At 35.2% G+C, this 18,105-nt stretch overlaps 1 protein-coding gene across 6 annotated transcripts in view; it reads right to left on the reverse strand.

Annotated features, from left to right (window-relative positions):
- The window catches only part of TNPO1 (transportin 1), an 89,663-nt gene that overhangs the window by 37,694 nt on the left and 33,864 nt on the right, over positions 1 to 18,105 (reverse strand). For all 6 annotated transcript variants that reach the window (XM_004270797.4, XM_033429990.2, XM_004270798.3 and 3 more), the window contains 6 exons: positions 16,097 to 16,172; positions 12,001 to 12,150; positions 8,790 to 8,896; positions 6,702 to 6,835; positions 5,155 to 5,236; positions 2,083 to 2,205 (listed from right to left, as the gene is read on the reverse strand). In XM_004270797.4, coding sequence (XP_004270845.1) covers positions 2,083 to 2,205; positions 5,155 to 5,236; positions 6,702 to 6,835; positions 8,790 to 8,896; positions 12,001 to 12,150; positions 16,097 to 16,172 — 672 coding nt within the window. The remainder of the gene's footprint in view (positions 1 to 2,082; positions 2,206 to 5,154; positions 5,237 to 6,701; positions 6,836 to 8,789; positions 8,897 to 12,000; positions 12,151 to 16,096; positions 16,173 to 18,105) is intronic.

The following is an 18,105-nucleotide window of genomic DNA, read 5'->3' on the forward strand; positions in this document are numbered from 1 at the left end:
TAATTTCAGCAAGTTAACGGTCCTTTGCTATGCGTCTTGCACTTTTACAGTGGTTCTCGACTTAGGCTTTGGATTTTTTAAAAAAAAGCTTCCTAATCAATTCTGAAAAGCAGCCAAACTTAAGAACTACTGCTTTAGAATGTTGCCTAATGTAAAGTGTCCAATTCATATTTATCTGCTTCTATATAGGCGTATATTGTTTCATGAAACCACTGAGATTTTTAAAAAGTATTAATATTCAAACACTGTCTTCATAGATGCATCAAAATAAAAAACACCATTAAACCGTTCATAAAATGGACAATCATTTTTATAACATAACCACCCAAGCTGTCTCTTATAATTACAATTACCCCTTGAACAGTGAGGCTGGCATGCCAACCCTCCAAGCAGTCAAAAATCCACCTATAACTTATAGCCAACCTTCTATATATACGGTTCCTCTGTATCCAGTTCCTCATCTGCAGATTCAACCAATCTTGGGTTGTGTAGTACTGCAGTACATATTTAGTAAAAAGAAATCTGGGTATGAGTAGACCCATGAAGTTCAAACCTGTGTTGTTCAAGGGTCAACTGTATATACTTCCACATATTTAAAAAGATATATAGATATTACACAATTACAAAAATGAATTTTTTTTTAATTTGGAAAAAAGTAGTGGCATTTCTTTGTCAACTATATAATTTCTAGTTGCCAATAAAATAGGTTTATCATGTCCTTCATGTCCTTTGAACATACCAAGCCAAATTCACTCTTAAGTTGGAGGTACATTTCTGATCTCCAAATCTATCCAAATCTACCCTTCTTTTAAAAATCTAACATACTGGGAATTCCCTGCAGCCCAGTGGTTAGGACTTGGTGCTGTCACTGCCAGGGCCCTGGGCTCGATCCCTGGTCAGGAACCTAAGATTCCGCAAGGTGCACAGCGTGCCCCCCCCCCCCAAAAAAACCCTTACATGCAAAAACAAAATAAACATAATCAAAGGCATGAATTCCCAATGTACCTGGGACTGAATCTGGGGTCAAGTGATGAATTCTTGAATGAAACATCTCACACGTCAAAATACAGCAACACAACTGCTGTGACAGGCTAGCCCCTACCATGTTCTACTACTATGCTGGGTATTGCTGAAGAAAGAACTGTAGCCTTGTAAATTAGGTTCCCCAGCTGTGACGTGGCAAATGATTATATGTCTTTCTTAACTTTCTGGTTAACCCCAAACTCTCACTAAACTCTCAACCAACCTCACCTGATTCTTCTAAACACTTTAAAGAGAGAATATCTTTATCAGAGAGAAAGTAATTTATCCCCATCTTTTGCTTCTACATATCCTTATCACTACAACTATCTTTCCTAAGGTTTTAGAAAGGGTGTTACTGAACATCATGAATGCTAGCCTTCTTCTAACTGGTCTTAGATGCCATCCTTTAAGTACAACTATATTCAGCAATATGAAAACTAGGTATGACTGTAGCAATAATGAGTATTGCCCAACAAATTATTTTGTCCTAATAATAATTATATGTTATTATGTATTCCTTCCTTTAATTACAACTACCTGTGCTCAACATACTTACAATATCCTAGTAAAATTATTTTAATCACATAAGGACTGAAAGAGAGCCTTTTAAAATCTAAATGGTCTGCTAGAACTCACTATAATGGTTACGTATTTTCTATTCAGAAATTGTTACCACTGTTACCATAAATCAGAAGTTGATCAGATCAACTTACCAGTTAATGGGTCAAAAACAAACTCTTTTAAGTATTATAGTTTTATTGGCCTAACCGATATCTAATAAATACAAATAACCTAAATATTTCTTAGTTACACTGGTTAAAAGCTATCTACTCCTTTAAACAACGTTCCCCTCTATAACATCTTATATCTCATGAAAGAAAGATCGCCATAAAGATAATTTTTAACTTTAAGATGATAACTAATTTTTATAGTTCCCCCCCCCCCCGCAACAAATGTGACAAATAAATTGGAAGACAGTGGCTTCACACTATACGTTTTGTGCCCAAGATTTTTCTTGAGGGGAAGATGAGGAGAAAGCCTTTAAATTGCTTGTATTACCTCAACTATATTATGCATGTGAGGAAGTAGGCGATCCATTCGAACTTCAAGCAACATCACAAGTGCCCGGCACACATTTTTCCGTACCTCTGGTTCTTCATCACCAGCCAATGCAAAGAGATTCTATTGCACAAGAAATATTTTCTTCTAGTTAAGTATTCCAACATACTAGAAAGGTTTATACATAATAACCAATAATCTGCAAGGTGGCAACATTTAAAGAAACCCTAAGAAGATACTGTACAAATAAAGGCTTATGAATTAACTGGCCCTACTAATACTTTATAGCATTAGATTATAAAGTAAGACAGACGCAGGATGATAACTGCCAAAAACTATGATTTTGGTAAATGATCTAAAGCCACTTTTTGGAGTATGAGTGGTTGCATCTTAGTAATCTTTAGTTTATGAGAATAAAACCATGTCACTAGGACATAGGAGCATTCACCCAGATCACCCAGAATTAGAGATAATCATTAAAATACAGTTTGATTTAATCTTCAAAATTACTGTCTGTTAAGAGATTATTCCTACCAATACTGATTCTTAATAGGCATACATTCTATAAAAGCACCAACAATTGGGAAATATACACTGAGTTTCCAACAATGTGACCCTAAACTGCTGTCATTCACTGAGTCACCTATTGAAAAAATGGTAATAGTAGCAATCGATCTTATGCTGTTAAGTTTCTCTACAAGGTTTAAAAAAAAAGTGTGAATGAACAATACTGTTTCAATTAACCTTCTCAACTCTAAGATGCTGCTACTCAATTTTACAAGTTTAGACGTTATATAATTTGCTAGCAAGTGGGGGAATCTGAATTTGGTTTTCACGAAATCATGGGTGAGTCCACACTCATTTCATTATACCAACAAACCTCCACTAGAAAAAGCTGTCTGTTGCAGAGGTTCAAGTGGAGATGTCAGAAGAAAAAACAATTAAGCCTTCCCTATCTCACTCCTGAGGTTTTACTTTATTTACACACAACATACACACACATACTGAAAGCAGTAAAAAGATGATTAAAATAATTAAGTAAAATCCAATGTGTCTCATTGTCTCTTCCCAGGACCACAGAAACATCTCCAGAGAGATGAACCTGAAATCATATTACAAGAAATGGGTAAGACAATGGAAAAATTTAAATATCAAATGTGACAATATGTGAAGTACTGTTACAGTAGCATTTTTAAAACTTTCATTTCTCCAAGTCCTATCTCTACTTCTGAGGCTTTCAAAACTCTGTAGTTGCTCTTTTAATTTTACATGGTCAGAAAGAATACAGTTTTTCCAGCAGGTGCTGCTCATATAAATCCTTCGTGAAATATGATGTTGTCTTAAGTATGAATACCCAGCTTTGCCAAGGTATGTTATAGCCAAGTATTAGTAACCAATACACTTTTCATCAGTACCAGCACATGTAGCAGGCATGATTTCAGCCCCCGATAAAAACGCTGGTGACTGAAGAAAACTAACCAGTTATTGATTTAGCAAATAGTTACTGAGAGCCTACCATGTGTCAGGCGCCTCCTCTGGAGGTTTACTACTCTTACAGGATGAAGAACTGGGTGAATCTTACTGGATTACCAAGTAGCACAGAAGTGTTAATATGGTATTTAACACTAATGGAAAATATCATTAAATGTCAGGAAACGTTCTTGTTCCACTTGCTGAGTATGGCCCTGTGGAATTTTTATTTTCAGAAAGATTTTATTCTAAATTATATTTCTGTATAAGATGCTGGTATGTCTATTACTGTTCTCTTTAATAAGTCACGAGAGAAGAACACTAATGTTGTTATAATTACAACAAAAACTACTACTGCTTCTAAAAATAATAGCAGTAGCTAGCATGTGGAGTGCTTACTTTGTAGCAGGCACTGTTCCAATTTATTTTTAGCCAATACCTTTTTTAACAATCCAACAAGGTAAGTCTATTATTAGCTTTATTTTATAAAAACTGAAAATACCAGTTAAATAAGGTGCCCAAGGTTAACAAGCTACTAAGCTGTGGAGCTGGGATTTGAACACAGGCAGTCTTACTCCAGACTTCTAATACTGTCCACTACCCTCTATACCAAACTAGACTGAAAACACCTTGAAGCATAAAATTTCTTTATGTATCCTTAGCACCAAACACAGTGCCTGAGTCACAGTATGTATTCAGTAAAATGTATTTAAGATGCATGTTTTCATTTCAATTTTCAAATGGCTTGAGGATTCTAATGGCTACTACTTGTAGTCTATTGGTAAAAGATGTTTAGAAGAAGCTTGTCAATTTAAGTGATGAGAAAAAAAAGACATAATTTCCCCCACTTCTTTCTTGTAATTTCCCAACAGGAATACCAGAAATATGGTCTCTGAAGGACTTTTTTTTTTTAAAGAAGAGCTGAAAAGGAATAGACTATTTAAATTTCATTTGATGAAAATAAAAGTGAAGTGCTAAAGGAACTTTAATAATCCTTTCACAATCGCTGTTATCAAGCAGAAGTTCTGAAAAGAAATTCTACTGCTTAGGGTTCAATGGCCAAAAAACTATGCTCCTGTTGTCTTTCTGCTTTTATCAAAAAGTTAAAAAGTACCATTAGAAATGCTCGCTGAGCTTTAACAGCCAATTTCCCCCCCCGAAACTTCTCATTTTACACTGAAAACCAATGGAAAAAGAGAAGTACTATCCTTTTAATTTATACCTTCAGATTCTTTATCAAATTAAGTTTATTCAACCTCTTCATGTTTCTAATATCACAAATGAGCTGGGAGATTTAATGTCCATATGCAATTTGAACAGTATATTGAGGTAGAAATTTTTATAATCAAGATATTAAACACAGACATACCATAATCAATGTTTGCACAAGTAGAAAACTCAGTGAGAGGAAAAGTACTTTTATTTTCAGTTAACGAGAATCACAAAGTTTATACTGTACCCAATTTTAATACTATCAGAAATAATTTAAATATTGACAGCTCATAATTATAAATTATCGTATTTATAAAATAAAACTACATGCAATGAACAGTTTCTAACCTCCTCAAAAATAAGGTGGGGTGGGGGGAGGACAAATCTTACCTCAATAAAGGAATCAATATGCAACATCAGAGCTTGAGTTCTACTGATGATAAACTGATTGACACAGGCAACAGCATGAGACCTAGAAACAAAATTCAAAATACACTAATTGAAGAAGCTCTGCTCCATTTACAGAAGACTGGCAAGAATTTAAACGTTCCTCCATAAAAATATTACAGTGTATGTACAGCCATATGTGCGCGCGCATACACACACACACACACACACACACACACACACACACACACACACACACACACACACACACACACACACCCTAAAAAGAATGAGTCAAAATTCCCTATGTATTAAACATATCCTTCACATTCTTTCCATGTTAAGTGAAAAATGCAGGTTGTGGAGCAATATGTTAATGCTACTAAGAAAGTGGAAAAGCGTCTGGAAGGACATGTTCGCTCTCAAGAGTGGGAGGTTGGATGGGGACATAATGGGAATTATTTTAGATTTTAAAATAATGGGTATGCATTCCTTCTGAAACTGAAAATGCGGACTGTTCTACAGCCTATGTGTTCTGACATACCTAGTCTAATCCCATAGCAATTCTTAATGGCACTACTGTTAAAAATATAACCATAATCTAATCACTTACTACCTCCACTTCTCCTCTAGTCCAAACCATAATCTCCCATCGGGACTATGCCAAGAAGCTCTAACTGGTTTCCCAATTTCCATTATGCAAAACCCCACTACCTGTTTGACACACATATAAGATCACATAATATCCTTGTTCAGATTGCTCCAGTAGGAATCTACTTTTCCTGCCAAACGTCAAAAGGTAAATATTTTAAGCTTTGTGGGCCACCTAAGACCTCTGTGGCAGCTTTACTACCCACCCGCCCACTTCAACCTTTTAAACTATGAAATCATTTGTAGCTCATAAGTCACGCCTGAATTTGGCCACACGGGTCACAGCGTGCCGATTACTGGCGTAAACACGCCCCTGTAATGTGCTACTCCCTACCCCTCTAGCTTCATTTCCTACTGTGCTACAAAATCGTTTTCTTCTGTCACCCTAAAAGGTTTCTTCCTAACTCCAGGGACTTTGTACTGTTGTTCCCTCTTAAGTGATCTTGGCTTTGATCGTTCAGAAAGCCTTGCTACTTTACTTTGTTCAGGGTTTCTGCACAATTGCTGCCTGTGACAAAGAATGTGCTGCATAACACACCTGTGAATCACTACCTAACCCCTTATGCTCGCTATTTTTCCACAGTATGTGTCAACCCCGACAAGCTCTACAACACACTGAATTTCAGCCTCACACAAAGGACTTTAAAAGCCTGACTGTTAACCATTATAAATGTAATTAACCATGCAGATGGTGGAGAAGTGTCATAGTTAATGAAAATTTCAGCAGAGTGACATTTCACAGGCTGTCATTAGAGGAGTAGATTTCAATTATCAAGTCCACCTCTATAGAACAGCCAGTTATCTTCTGCCGATCGCAAAAATACTAGGTAGTGCAAAATAAGGGAGTGGTCAGGTTCGTATCAGTTTGTAAATTAATTTAATATTGGCTATATAGATACCTTATTTTTGGACTACTGTGCTTGAAGAACTGTAAAAATTTAGGAATCATGATGTTGAGAGGACGATCTAAAACATCACTATCTAAAATCTCAGCAGAATCTTCACAAATCTTCTGAAGGGCACCAAATGCTCCCTGTAAAAGACATTTCAATGATTAGAACTAAAAATGAAGCCATTTTAAAAGCAAATTGAGGAATATTCACTAATTTGTATGGATTAATGTTCCCAGTTTGCATAAAACCTGCATCATAAAATCCATACATTTAATCATCAGCTATAAGAGAAATTTATTATACCACTGAGTTATTTAAAACCTCAGTTTAAATATAATGGTACATTTTAATTTTAGCATTAAATGTCTCAGAATTAGAATTTTGATCGTCAGGGACTGTAAATAATATCATCTAATTTAAAAACTTAACTTCTGCAGTATTCTTGCCAATTTTACGTCAACAGTAATTTTTCTCTTATTACATACCAGTTTGTTAAAACAATGTAAAACTCTATGTTTACGTATAAGTGCATTTAACCATTGTACCACTTCTCTGTTTGAAGTACAAATGGAGGTCTTAATTATCATCAAAAAATTATTTATATGTAAACCATTCATTGACAAAAGTTGTTAAAAGGGCAGGCAATTCAATTTGGTAATTTCCCCTACAACCACTTTACAACCAAGTGGCTTACCTAGAGAGCTCCTGTATATAATATCTAACCTACCAGTTACCTCAACCACCTACTTTACTCTGCTTATAATTCTATCAGCAGCATCTTGGGACTTATTCTCTACACTACAGGTTAATTTAAGAATCCTGTATGACTTAGTAGCTCCACAATTTCATGATTATCAGTTTAAACTTTTTATTCTTGGAAAGTGCTTGCTTAAAATTTTGGCTTCCTTTTATGTTATCATTATACCAAAGCACTATTTAAATTTTAATCAACTGTTACCTGATGGCTAAATATTATTATTTTAGTTTTTCTGTAACCTTCCAAGGCATTACTAGAAAATGTATATATGAGAATGCAAGGTTGTTTTCTTTTTCTTTGAGGGAGGGAGAAGAGTGACTTTTTAAGACTCCTTTTTGCTAGCTTTCCCTCTCCCTGGTCCTCTCTTCCCCAAGTCAGATCTGGCAACAAATGTTAAGTCAAAAAGACCACCTGATTCCTTTTTATTAGGTTATTTTTGTACCTGCCCTGCCTCCAAGCCTTGCTCTTTTTTGAGAGGGAGATAAGTCACTGCCTTAAGAGAGGCAAAACACCTAAAATGATTTCTATTTAAAACAGATTTCTATCCAAACTGGAAGCCTGCTAATGAAAGAAATGGTTAAGGTACTCATTAAGTAAGAAATTATAGGAAAAAAATCCATACAGATTCCCTTTCATTTCCCCAAATGGAAAGGTTGCTACTGATTTGATCAGTGGCAAACAAGAGATTATAATTAATATATAATTAAAACGATACTACAGGGCTTCCCTGGTGGCGCAGTGGTTGAGAGTCCGCCTGCCGATGCAGGGGACATGGGTTTGTGCTCCGGTCCAGGAAGATCCCACATGCCGCGGAGCGGCTGGGCCCGTGAGCCATGGCCGCTGAGCCTGTGCTCCACAACGGGAGAGGCCACCAGTGAGAGGCCCACGTACCACAAACAAACAAAAAACTATACTACATATACCTCAGACATACCATACAACAAGAGGCACAAAAACAACTTAGAGACACTGAAAATGTACCCACAGTCTGGAAATTTAGTAAATTTAATTAAGTCCATCTTCAAAAACTACTACTTCACCTGATTAAGCTTGACAATTGCTCTGCTGATTACATATATACACACACACACAAGAATAGTTTTAAAATACAAAAAACAGAAGATATTTCCTTGTAGGAAATATAGTAAAGAGGTTTTATAACTTAACGGTCTTTAAACAGTAAGATACATGATCACTAACAGAAAACAAAAAGGTAACTTTAGGCTTCTAAGTTTTGAAGTTATATGTTTCAGAGGAATTATTTTTTCTCAATGTTACTAATAAACATGAAAAGAAAAATAGAAAAGAAAAATTATATATGAAGCAAAAATCCTTACTTCACAAGTGTTGTAATCTTCAGAATCCAACAGGCTACAGAGTTTTGGTAAGAGGTCAGGCCAATTCTGCAATTCTCCCTTGGAGGCTATAGTTGTAATCAAAATACCTTGAAAGAAGACACACCCCTTTAGGAAATCTGACTGCATTATGTTAGATACTGCCTTGTGAACCACCACAAGCCAATGTGAGTGCTCACGTTTGCACGTGCGCACACACACACACACACACATACAGTTTAAATGTTGCAAACCATGTCAACAGTAACATTCACCAAGGATCACTGTATCACCACAGTATATCTGTGGAAACTCCAACATAAATCAGATCCATTTCTAATCCTGCTTGCCAACACTTCACCCTCTTTGTATTTTTAACAAGTACCTGTACAAAAGACTACAACCTGCTCTTCTCCAACAATAGGTCTACTAATTAAAATTACCCCTATTTTATAAAAATTATATACAAAAGAGTAGAAAGAAATACACCAAAATGTTATTAGCAGCACTTATCACTGGGTGATGAGTATGAGTCTGTTAGATTCAAATAAAAACACATAAAAGAGGTATGAACAGCTCTCTGACTTAACCTAGGATCAAAGCCATGACTCAAGGCAGGGAGAGAAAAAGTAGATCAGCCATTAGCCCAGAACATTCCAAGGATGAATCACTGGCAAAGTGATCTTGGATCATGGAGGCTACTGGCACAGGCTGACCGATCATGTCACTCTGACTGGATTATTTCAACTGTGCTATGTGGCTTAGCTGTAATAGCTAAGGATCATGCAAATACAGAAATATGTATGTAACACAAAAATTTTGTGTATTTTTCTCTGCCTTAGTAAATTTAGTATTAGTAACATGATGTAATATGCCTGGTGATTACAGATCTTTTAGCACCTTAATTAAGAGTATAAACAGTAGGCAAATAATATGTAATTCAAAATACTCTGTATTTTTTACTCTGTAAAAAAAATTTAAAAGAAGAGAAAAAGTTCTCTCTTCATAGTTATTTTGAGAATTCAGTGAGATAGGCACACAAAATGCCAGGCATATAGTAAATAATAATTATTATTGAACAGCAAATTCTACTGTCTGTGTATATAAATTCTCTTTGAGTTTTCCACTGTTAGTTTTGAGAAGGTTGCTCCCAATGGTAAAGAGTTAAAAAATGTAAAGAGTAAAGTTGTTAACCAAGATTTACTCTCCACTAAAAAAATTAAATTACATGGTAAGGGTCTTAAAATGATAGCATTTTTAAGATATAACCCGTACAATTAAGTGGCCTTCTGGTAAGATCAAAAAGCAGCGAGACTAATAGATCTGTTCCTTCTTGCCATGTATTCTTTCCTGAAGTTAAGACATGAAAGAATTGAGGGAAAGAGAAATATCTGGATCTGCCTCAAGGAAACCAAACATGTCTTAAAACAAGCAATAATAAAAATTAAACACAAACTAAAACTTGGTACTAGGAGTCTGCTGACATTCATGACTTCTGCTGAGAGAATATTAAAGAATGTTGACAGACTGACAAATTCAAATTAATTTGGCCCCATATAATCTCATCCACCCTCAAAAAATATTCTAATGCCAACGCAGTTGCAAAAAGTGAAAAACTGTAATTCTCAGTGTTTCAACAAAGATGGGAGTGAAAACTGATGTGCTTGGCAATACCTATTAAAATTTTAAATGTTTAAAAAACACACTCTGACCCAGTAATACCACTTCTACGAATGAATTCTATAGAAACTTTCTCACCTGTGTATGAAATACATAAAAGGATGTTCACTGAAATAATAAAATTACAAACCATACATTCTTTAACAAGGAGAAACAATTTTACACCTCTCTAATGGATTACCACACAGTCACTGAAATGTGGTCCTTCCCAATACACTTCCTTGGCAAGATTTACCATATGTACTGTTAAGATTAAAACAATTTTAAGAAGACTGGTATACACTGGTACACCATCCATTTTACCACTGTCAAGAGTCTGACAGAAAATCAGGAGTATATGAGGGTCCATGAGAATAACCTAGGGAGACCCTTTCCTCAAATTATAAATGCCCTCTACATATCCTATTTAAAAATCAGCGTTGGGCTTCCCTGGTGGCGCAGTGGTTGAGAGTCCGCCTGCTGATGTAGGGGACACGGGTTCGTGCCCCGGTCCGGGAGATCCCACATGCTGCGGAGCGCCTGGGCCCGTGAGCCATGGCCGCTGGGCCTGCGCTTCCGGAGCCTGTGCTCCGTGACGGGAGAGGCCACAACAGTGAGAGGCCCGCGTACCGCAAAAAAAAGAAAAACAAAAAAAACCCAAAAAAAATCAGCGTTAATAATGGCAATGTTTAATATTTGGAGGGAAGTTACAGAGCCTCTGCTTTGTGAGTAAGAGATGAACTGGGTACTTTTCAAACCTACCATGAGACAAAATATACAAAGGCAGAGAACTTTTAATGAAAATGACTGGAGGTTCTTAACTGAATTCCATTTAACCAACCTGCCAGAGGAACAGAAGCTTTCCAGGTCCTTGTAAAACATAGCTGCTGAAACCCCATGGCATATGGAATCTACCCATTGGTGGGCTATTGTGCAGTACATGTCTATTTCCGCTTCTACCAGATGATGTGTGTGCTTACCCACAGTCAGTTGTATTGGCTCCCAAACCTACTTATTCCAGTTACTATAAACTAAGCATTTTAACAGTCTTTCATAAAATGGTAGAAAGTTGTTCTTTCACTAAAAACAAGTTGAACACTGAAAAGACTCAAAAATTACTGTAATTAGGTACAGACAAGGCAAATATGAATTAAAAACAAGGGGGGATATAGTGAAAATCTAAGGTCCTGCACGGAAGATGTTTTACAAAGAAGTTTTTCTTCACATGTAAAAGAAAGTGAAACTGGAAATTATACCCCATGTATGACACAAGGAAGACATAATTAAGGAACCCACAGAAAAAACAGTAGTCCTAGATGAATATCACTTGTTAATGCCCCACTGTAACCAACTTTGATTAAGCAACTACTAGTGAACCTGGTCTCATTGGATTACGAGAGCTTTTAGTAACATTATTTCAAAAGCAGCAATGAAAAATTTTCCCTATCACAATTCAACATGAAATGGATGATAAAATTCCTACGGAAATGGTCTGTCGTATCAGAAACCAACCCAGTTAAAAACAAGATAAGCAAAATTGTGACAGATTACTTACCTACAGTAGCTCTAATCAAAGGAGAGGAGTCACCGATATTGTTTAAACATTCACTCTTAATAAAGTCTGTTACACCATTTGGGAAGTTCTGAAAGTGTGCTTTCACGTTATTCTTCAAAATTAGACCACTCAAAGATCTTGTGGGTTCATCTGTAACAAAGTAACAACAGCACTGAGTTTTAAAGTAGTTTTCATTTCAAAATATACCAAGAACGGTAACTTTAAAAATGTATTCAGAAACTGATTGTAACATTTCATTAATTTGCTATAACCAGGAAAAAAAATGCCATAAATGATTATCCAAGGATTAGCTCCATGATTTATAGTTCAGGGTTTCTCAACCTTGGCACTATTGACATTTTGGGCCAGGTAATTCTTTGTTGAGGAGTGCTGTCCTGTGCACTGTAAGATGTTTAGCAGTATCACTGGCCATAGGTGCCAGTATTACCTCTCCAAGTTGTGACAACCAAAAATGTTTCCAGATAATGTCAAATGTCTCATTGGGCAGCGGACACACACACACACACACACACACACACACACAAAACTGCACCTGGTTGAGAACCACTGATTTAATTTAAGTTAATTTAGTTTATATATGGCCAATGTACTCAAGCTTTATTGGTACCTGATATAAACATCAAATTACAGATCTGAAAGTATTAGTCACTAAAGATATCCTATTAAAAAATTAAGTGGACAAAGAACATATGGGATCACCTTCACATACAAATAACTGCCGTTCATTTATATCATGTCTTTCACTTGCCTCTGAGCTAAAAAAAAAAGGGGGGGTGGGGAGTAAAACAGTATTTAAATTTCCAGAAGTTTTTAAAAAATACAATCTACGTAAAAGAAGTTTAATCCGTAGATAGTACTAACAAATTTTCCAAGAACCAATTTAATATTAGAATATAACCAATGCTTTAACAATTGGCCTCATCACCAACAATATTAGCAACAGTTAACATTTTCTGAATGTTTATTAGGTACTAAACACTGCTAAGTGCTTTCCAAGTAGTTTGCATTTAATCCTCACAACCTCATGAGACAGCAATTGTTATCTCCACTGCACAATCAAGGAAACTGAGGCCTTTGCCAAAGTCACACAAGGCTACGAAGTGGGGAAGCCAAAACATCAACCTTAGGAGTCGGCTCCAGAGCCTACACTCGATGCACGGTACAGGATCACCCTCCTCAAAAGGGCTGGAAGACATGAACAGCTGGTGTATTGAACACAATATGCTGTTTCAGCACTACTGTTTTACATGCTTTATTAAAAAATAAAACCACCCAAGCTTGTTCTAGTTAGTAGTATGCTCTCAAAGTCTGATTGGCATTGAAATGTTCAGGGGTACCGGACAGGAAGAGGCAAAAAGATAGTGTTTCCTTGCATATAAACCCCCTTCAAGCCATCACAGCAATAGAGCCTACGAGCTCTTTATGCCACCCTCTAAAAATTTCTTCCTGGTTTCAATTACCATCATTCAATCAGTAACTTATAATGAAACAAAAACACTTCTAAATTCTCTTGAAAGTTTAAAACTTCCATAAAATAAATGAATAGATTTATTTAACTTTATAAATTTAACTTCCTCGAGCAATAAGCTTTTCTTAAGCCAGCCATTAATAATTCAGTCATGTAATTTTAAATGGCATGTGTATTTGTTTATAAGAAATACACTATATCATTTTTACAATTAAGATTACGAGATGAAGTTTTAAAAAAATCACGAGGTGTGGGCTTCCCTGGTGGCGCAGTGGCTGAGAGCCCTCCTGCCGATGCAGGGGACACAGGTTCGTGCCCCAGTCTGGGAGGATCCCACATGCCGCAGAGCGGCTGGGCCCGTGAGCCATGGCCGCTGAGCCTGCGCGTCTGGAGCCTGTGCTCCGCAACGGGAGAGGCCACAACAGTGAGAGGCCCGCGTACCGCAGGGGAAAAAAAAAAAAAAAAAAAAATCACGAAGTGAAATGATTTAAAATTAAAAACATAACATTTTATATCAAAATACTTACTTTAATTAAAAATATCCCCAGTCCCAAATTCATTTAGAAGAGCCCAAAATTAACCACGTCCTCTTTTTAAAAAGACTACTTTACTAGGTCTCAATTCTCATCTGTAAAGTGAGGGAAGTAGATGAGCTAATCTCTGAGGTCTCTCCACATCTAAAATTTTACTCCATGATTTAGTGTAAACAAATTCACATGAGGAATGGCAAAAAGGTCCCTAAATAAATAAGCATTTTCATTTCAAGAATTTACTTATGTTCCTTCTCTAATATGGATGGCCACAATGCTAATTTTTTTAAATAGAAAACTAGATATAGCAAACTTGTGTCCCAAATAAATGAATAAACACAGGAAGAAATACTAAGTATTACATAAAATCCTTTCCAACATTTTGTGGTTTTGTAATTAATAGGTCTTTTGGGAGGCAGTTACACACCCAACCTCTCCTGCTATTTGAATTGTAAGTTTGTCTGCTTTTAAAAATACTTGATGTACCCTCATAGCCCAAGAAAGTTTTAAGAAAGAGTATAATATTATACCAATCTTAATATTTGGAATTCAGGATGAAGACATGACAGAATAGATGACTTGGTGAAAACAAACTTAAAATTTTCAAGTTAAACAACATAGTTTAGAAAAATTCATTTACTAAATCTTTAAGTCCTTATAGAATTATCTGATTACAACTACGATGTGGGAAAAATCAAATTTCTATATTAAGAAATAACACATCACATTAACGTATATTTATCAAACTAGGAATATTAATTGCTGAATGTAAAGATATGTTGAAGGACTTTCTAGTTTCTTAAAATTTAAAAATTTAAAGTTTCTCTTACATGCCTCAATCACAAATTAAAATCCCTAAAATTAACTAGAAAATTTGAAAATAATTCAAAATAAATTATACTGTGCATGAATTATTAAAATCTGAATAAACACAAGATTAGTGAGATTTTAAGGCCGTTAACCCACTCGCTAGTGCTTGGAGTTGAAACCTTATGGACGGTCTGATAGGCTAACACAGGCATTTTGTAGCTGAAAAAAGCAAGAGAGGTGAAGTGAGTGTCAGAGTCTAAGACTTATTTCTCAGCTCCAAGTGTAGTAGTTTTTACTAATTGCACTATGGCTTCTGAAAGGGCATAGTGCTTTCATTTAGAGGCCAGTCAGTTGCTCAAAAAATACTTGAGTGCTTCTGGGTGTCTGACAATGTTCCAGGAAGGGAATACTCAAATAACTCTACGAAGAACACCTGTCACTACAATGTAAGCGCCACGAGGGCAGATTCTCATTTATTTTGTTCACTTTTATTGCCCCTGAGCGAGCAAACTGCCTGGCAGAGAAGAGGTGCTCAATAAATACTCGTAAAATGAATAAAGTCGAGATGGACACACTACTTGTATTAGAAACAATCAAATGATCGTATCATTTAAAAATCAGATGATCATGTCATTTAAAAATCAGGCTGTTATAGAGGTAGTTTAAAACTGTTGTAGAATAGTTAATGAAAAAGTTTCATGTATACTGTTACAAGGTTTAAAAAAGTTACAGGAGTCTATAAATAGAACGATCCTTTTTCTGGTTAAAATTTAAAACAGTACATAGCCATATAAAGGAGTATAGAATTAAGAGATTAACAATTGTCTCTGAGTGATGGGATTACACATGACTTTTCATTTTGGTTATATGAACTTTTAATCATACAAATATGATCACACATACAGTCAGTTATTTAGCAAATCCTGCATTCAATCTGTGTATTAAAAGAAATCAATCTCTATGACATTCATGTAAAAGGACTGAAGCAAAACACCAAAACACCAAAGTAGACTTTACAACATTCTTTTCATTTGCAAAGAATGAGTGAATTTATTACAAAAACACTCAATTAACAACTGAATGCTCATTAAGCATCCAAATGCTTAGAGTGATAGTAACTCTTTCATTCCACATGTTTAAAGCAAGTGGGTTACTACAAAGTGAAATCCTTTGAAATATGTAACCCTTTGTATATTTTAACACATCTCAAAGACAAAATCTGAAGTGTAAGAAACTTTTAAGTAGTTACCACACAAACCCTACTTACCTTCAGATTTTAATTTTGTAAGAACAAAAATCAGGTAGTTGTTAAAGTCTGGATATTGATTGAGTTGTTCCAGTTTCTAGAACAAACAGTAGTTAAGGAAACTTCTCAGTGTAATCTAAGGAAGGAATTAGGCAGTTTTAACCGAAAATCAAGAATCTCTTTTGTGATTTTTAGCCTTGCATTTTTTCCAGTAAGAATAAAAGTTATCTTATTAAAACCATCAATATGCTATTCAAGAACACACCAATGGTCATGTTAAACCTCTTGTGCGCTTTATGGCTGAAATATTAATATTTTACATCAATTATATTCAAGACAACATAAGCCAAGCTCCACCTTCAGCAAGGCGCATATCATATGAAAAACATTTTCAAAACAATTTCTTTGATTTATTTGAACTTAAAGAAAAACCCTAATCAGAAAGGTATTTATAAAATAATGACAAAAATGAAAAGCATCTCAAAGAAAGAAAAACAAGTCTCTTAAAGATTACTTAGGGAAATTAACTTTATAAAATCGCCTTTTAACTTAAAGTGCTTTTATTAGACTCATTTGTTCTTTAGAATTCAAAAAGTTAAGATAAAATGCTATTTATGTGCAAGTCTACACATCAAACCTTATAATATAACAGTCAGTGTTATAAAATTACCACACTGCAACAGTTCTACAGTTCTGCCCCCCCCACCCCCCAACAAGACCTAACGTTTCCAGTGACACCAATGTGCAGGTATTTCATTCTGTTGGCAGGCAACAATGACATAATGCTCTACTATGTCTTTCTTCATGCCCTCTAATCCCTAACATGCTTTTTAATAACACCTCTAATTGTGTTTTATTAGACAGAATTTTCTCAATAGACCTAAATCTTTAAATTAAATCCACACTCTAGGAACACCATATTAGCTGCTTATTATACACTAGAATACTCTCAGTGTTCAGTGCTCAGAACATAAACTAACAAAATACATTTCTCTAGAAAAATTCCAAGGTGTACTTTCTTTGACCAAAAAACCCTAGTGATTTATTTCTTTTGTGAACAGCCAAGATTAACAGCATGCTGATAAGCTAATAATCTTTTATAAATATTTCCTGATAAGGTTCACTTTCTTAGGACTTGAGCTATCTATCCATAATAGTATAACGGTCTTTCTGAAAGTGCTCAAGCCTATACAAAAACAATAATTACATTCCTTCCAAAGGAGACATAAAAGAACAAGGTCGTTATTAGGCACTCTGAAAATATAAAGCAGTGAGTATTTTTAAAATACTATTAACCTTTATCTACTGAAATTTAATTTGTTCCTTATGCAGAGGGCATACTATGCTCCAGGCACACAGAATAAACCGTAAATTTGATTCCTAGCGCACGCATAGTACTGAGCATATAAAAGGTACTTAATAAATATGTACTAAAACAAAAAATTATGACATACAGTGCTGTACAAGAAATTACAATGCAGTTTTGGGATTGGCTAACTTAAGAAATTAACTGTCACATAGCACCTACAATTCATCAAATATCAACTTTTATCATTTCTACAGCTATGACAACACAAATTAAGACTGAGCCACAACAATGTTTCAAATACAAGCTCCAATACACCCCAAAACGACTATTCTTCCCTCAGTACTAGCAGTATACAAGCGAAATGGCTTAAAAAAAAAACAAAACAAACCAAGTAGACCTAAATCATTAATACCTCCATTTTAAAATAAGCAGTATTAATTAACCAAAAGGCTAGATACTTACCTACTGAAAAGTTTTAAGTTACAGCAATGCAGTACTTCTTTGAGAAACTTATTTACCAGAACTTCTCAAGTAACTGTATTTAACTTAACGTTTATAGTGTTTTAAATTTAAATACGTCCAAACTACGCCAAAAGAGCTTACTTACCAAATTCCATACTAAGCAATCTTCCGTTTATTAACAATAAAAATTAAGAGTTGTTTTTTTTTTTTTGCAAACAGCAGACTTAAGTTTCCTAAACAATTAACTTCGTCTTAAAAT

This window comes from Orcinus orca, chromosome 3 (genome assembly GCF_937001465.1).
Source record: "Orcinus orca chromosome 3, mOrcOrc1.1, whole genome shotgun sequence".
In the NCBI taxonomy this organism is placed as follows: Eukaryota; Metazoa; Chordata; class Mammalia; order Artiodactyla; family Delphinidae; genus Orcinus; species Orcinus orca.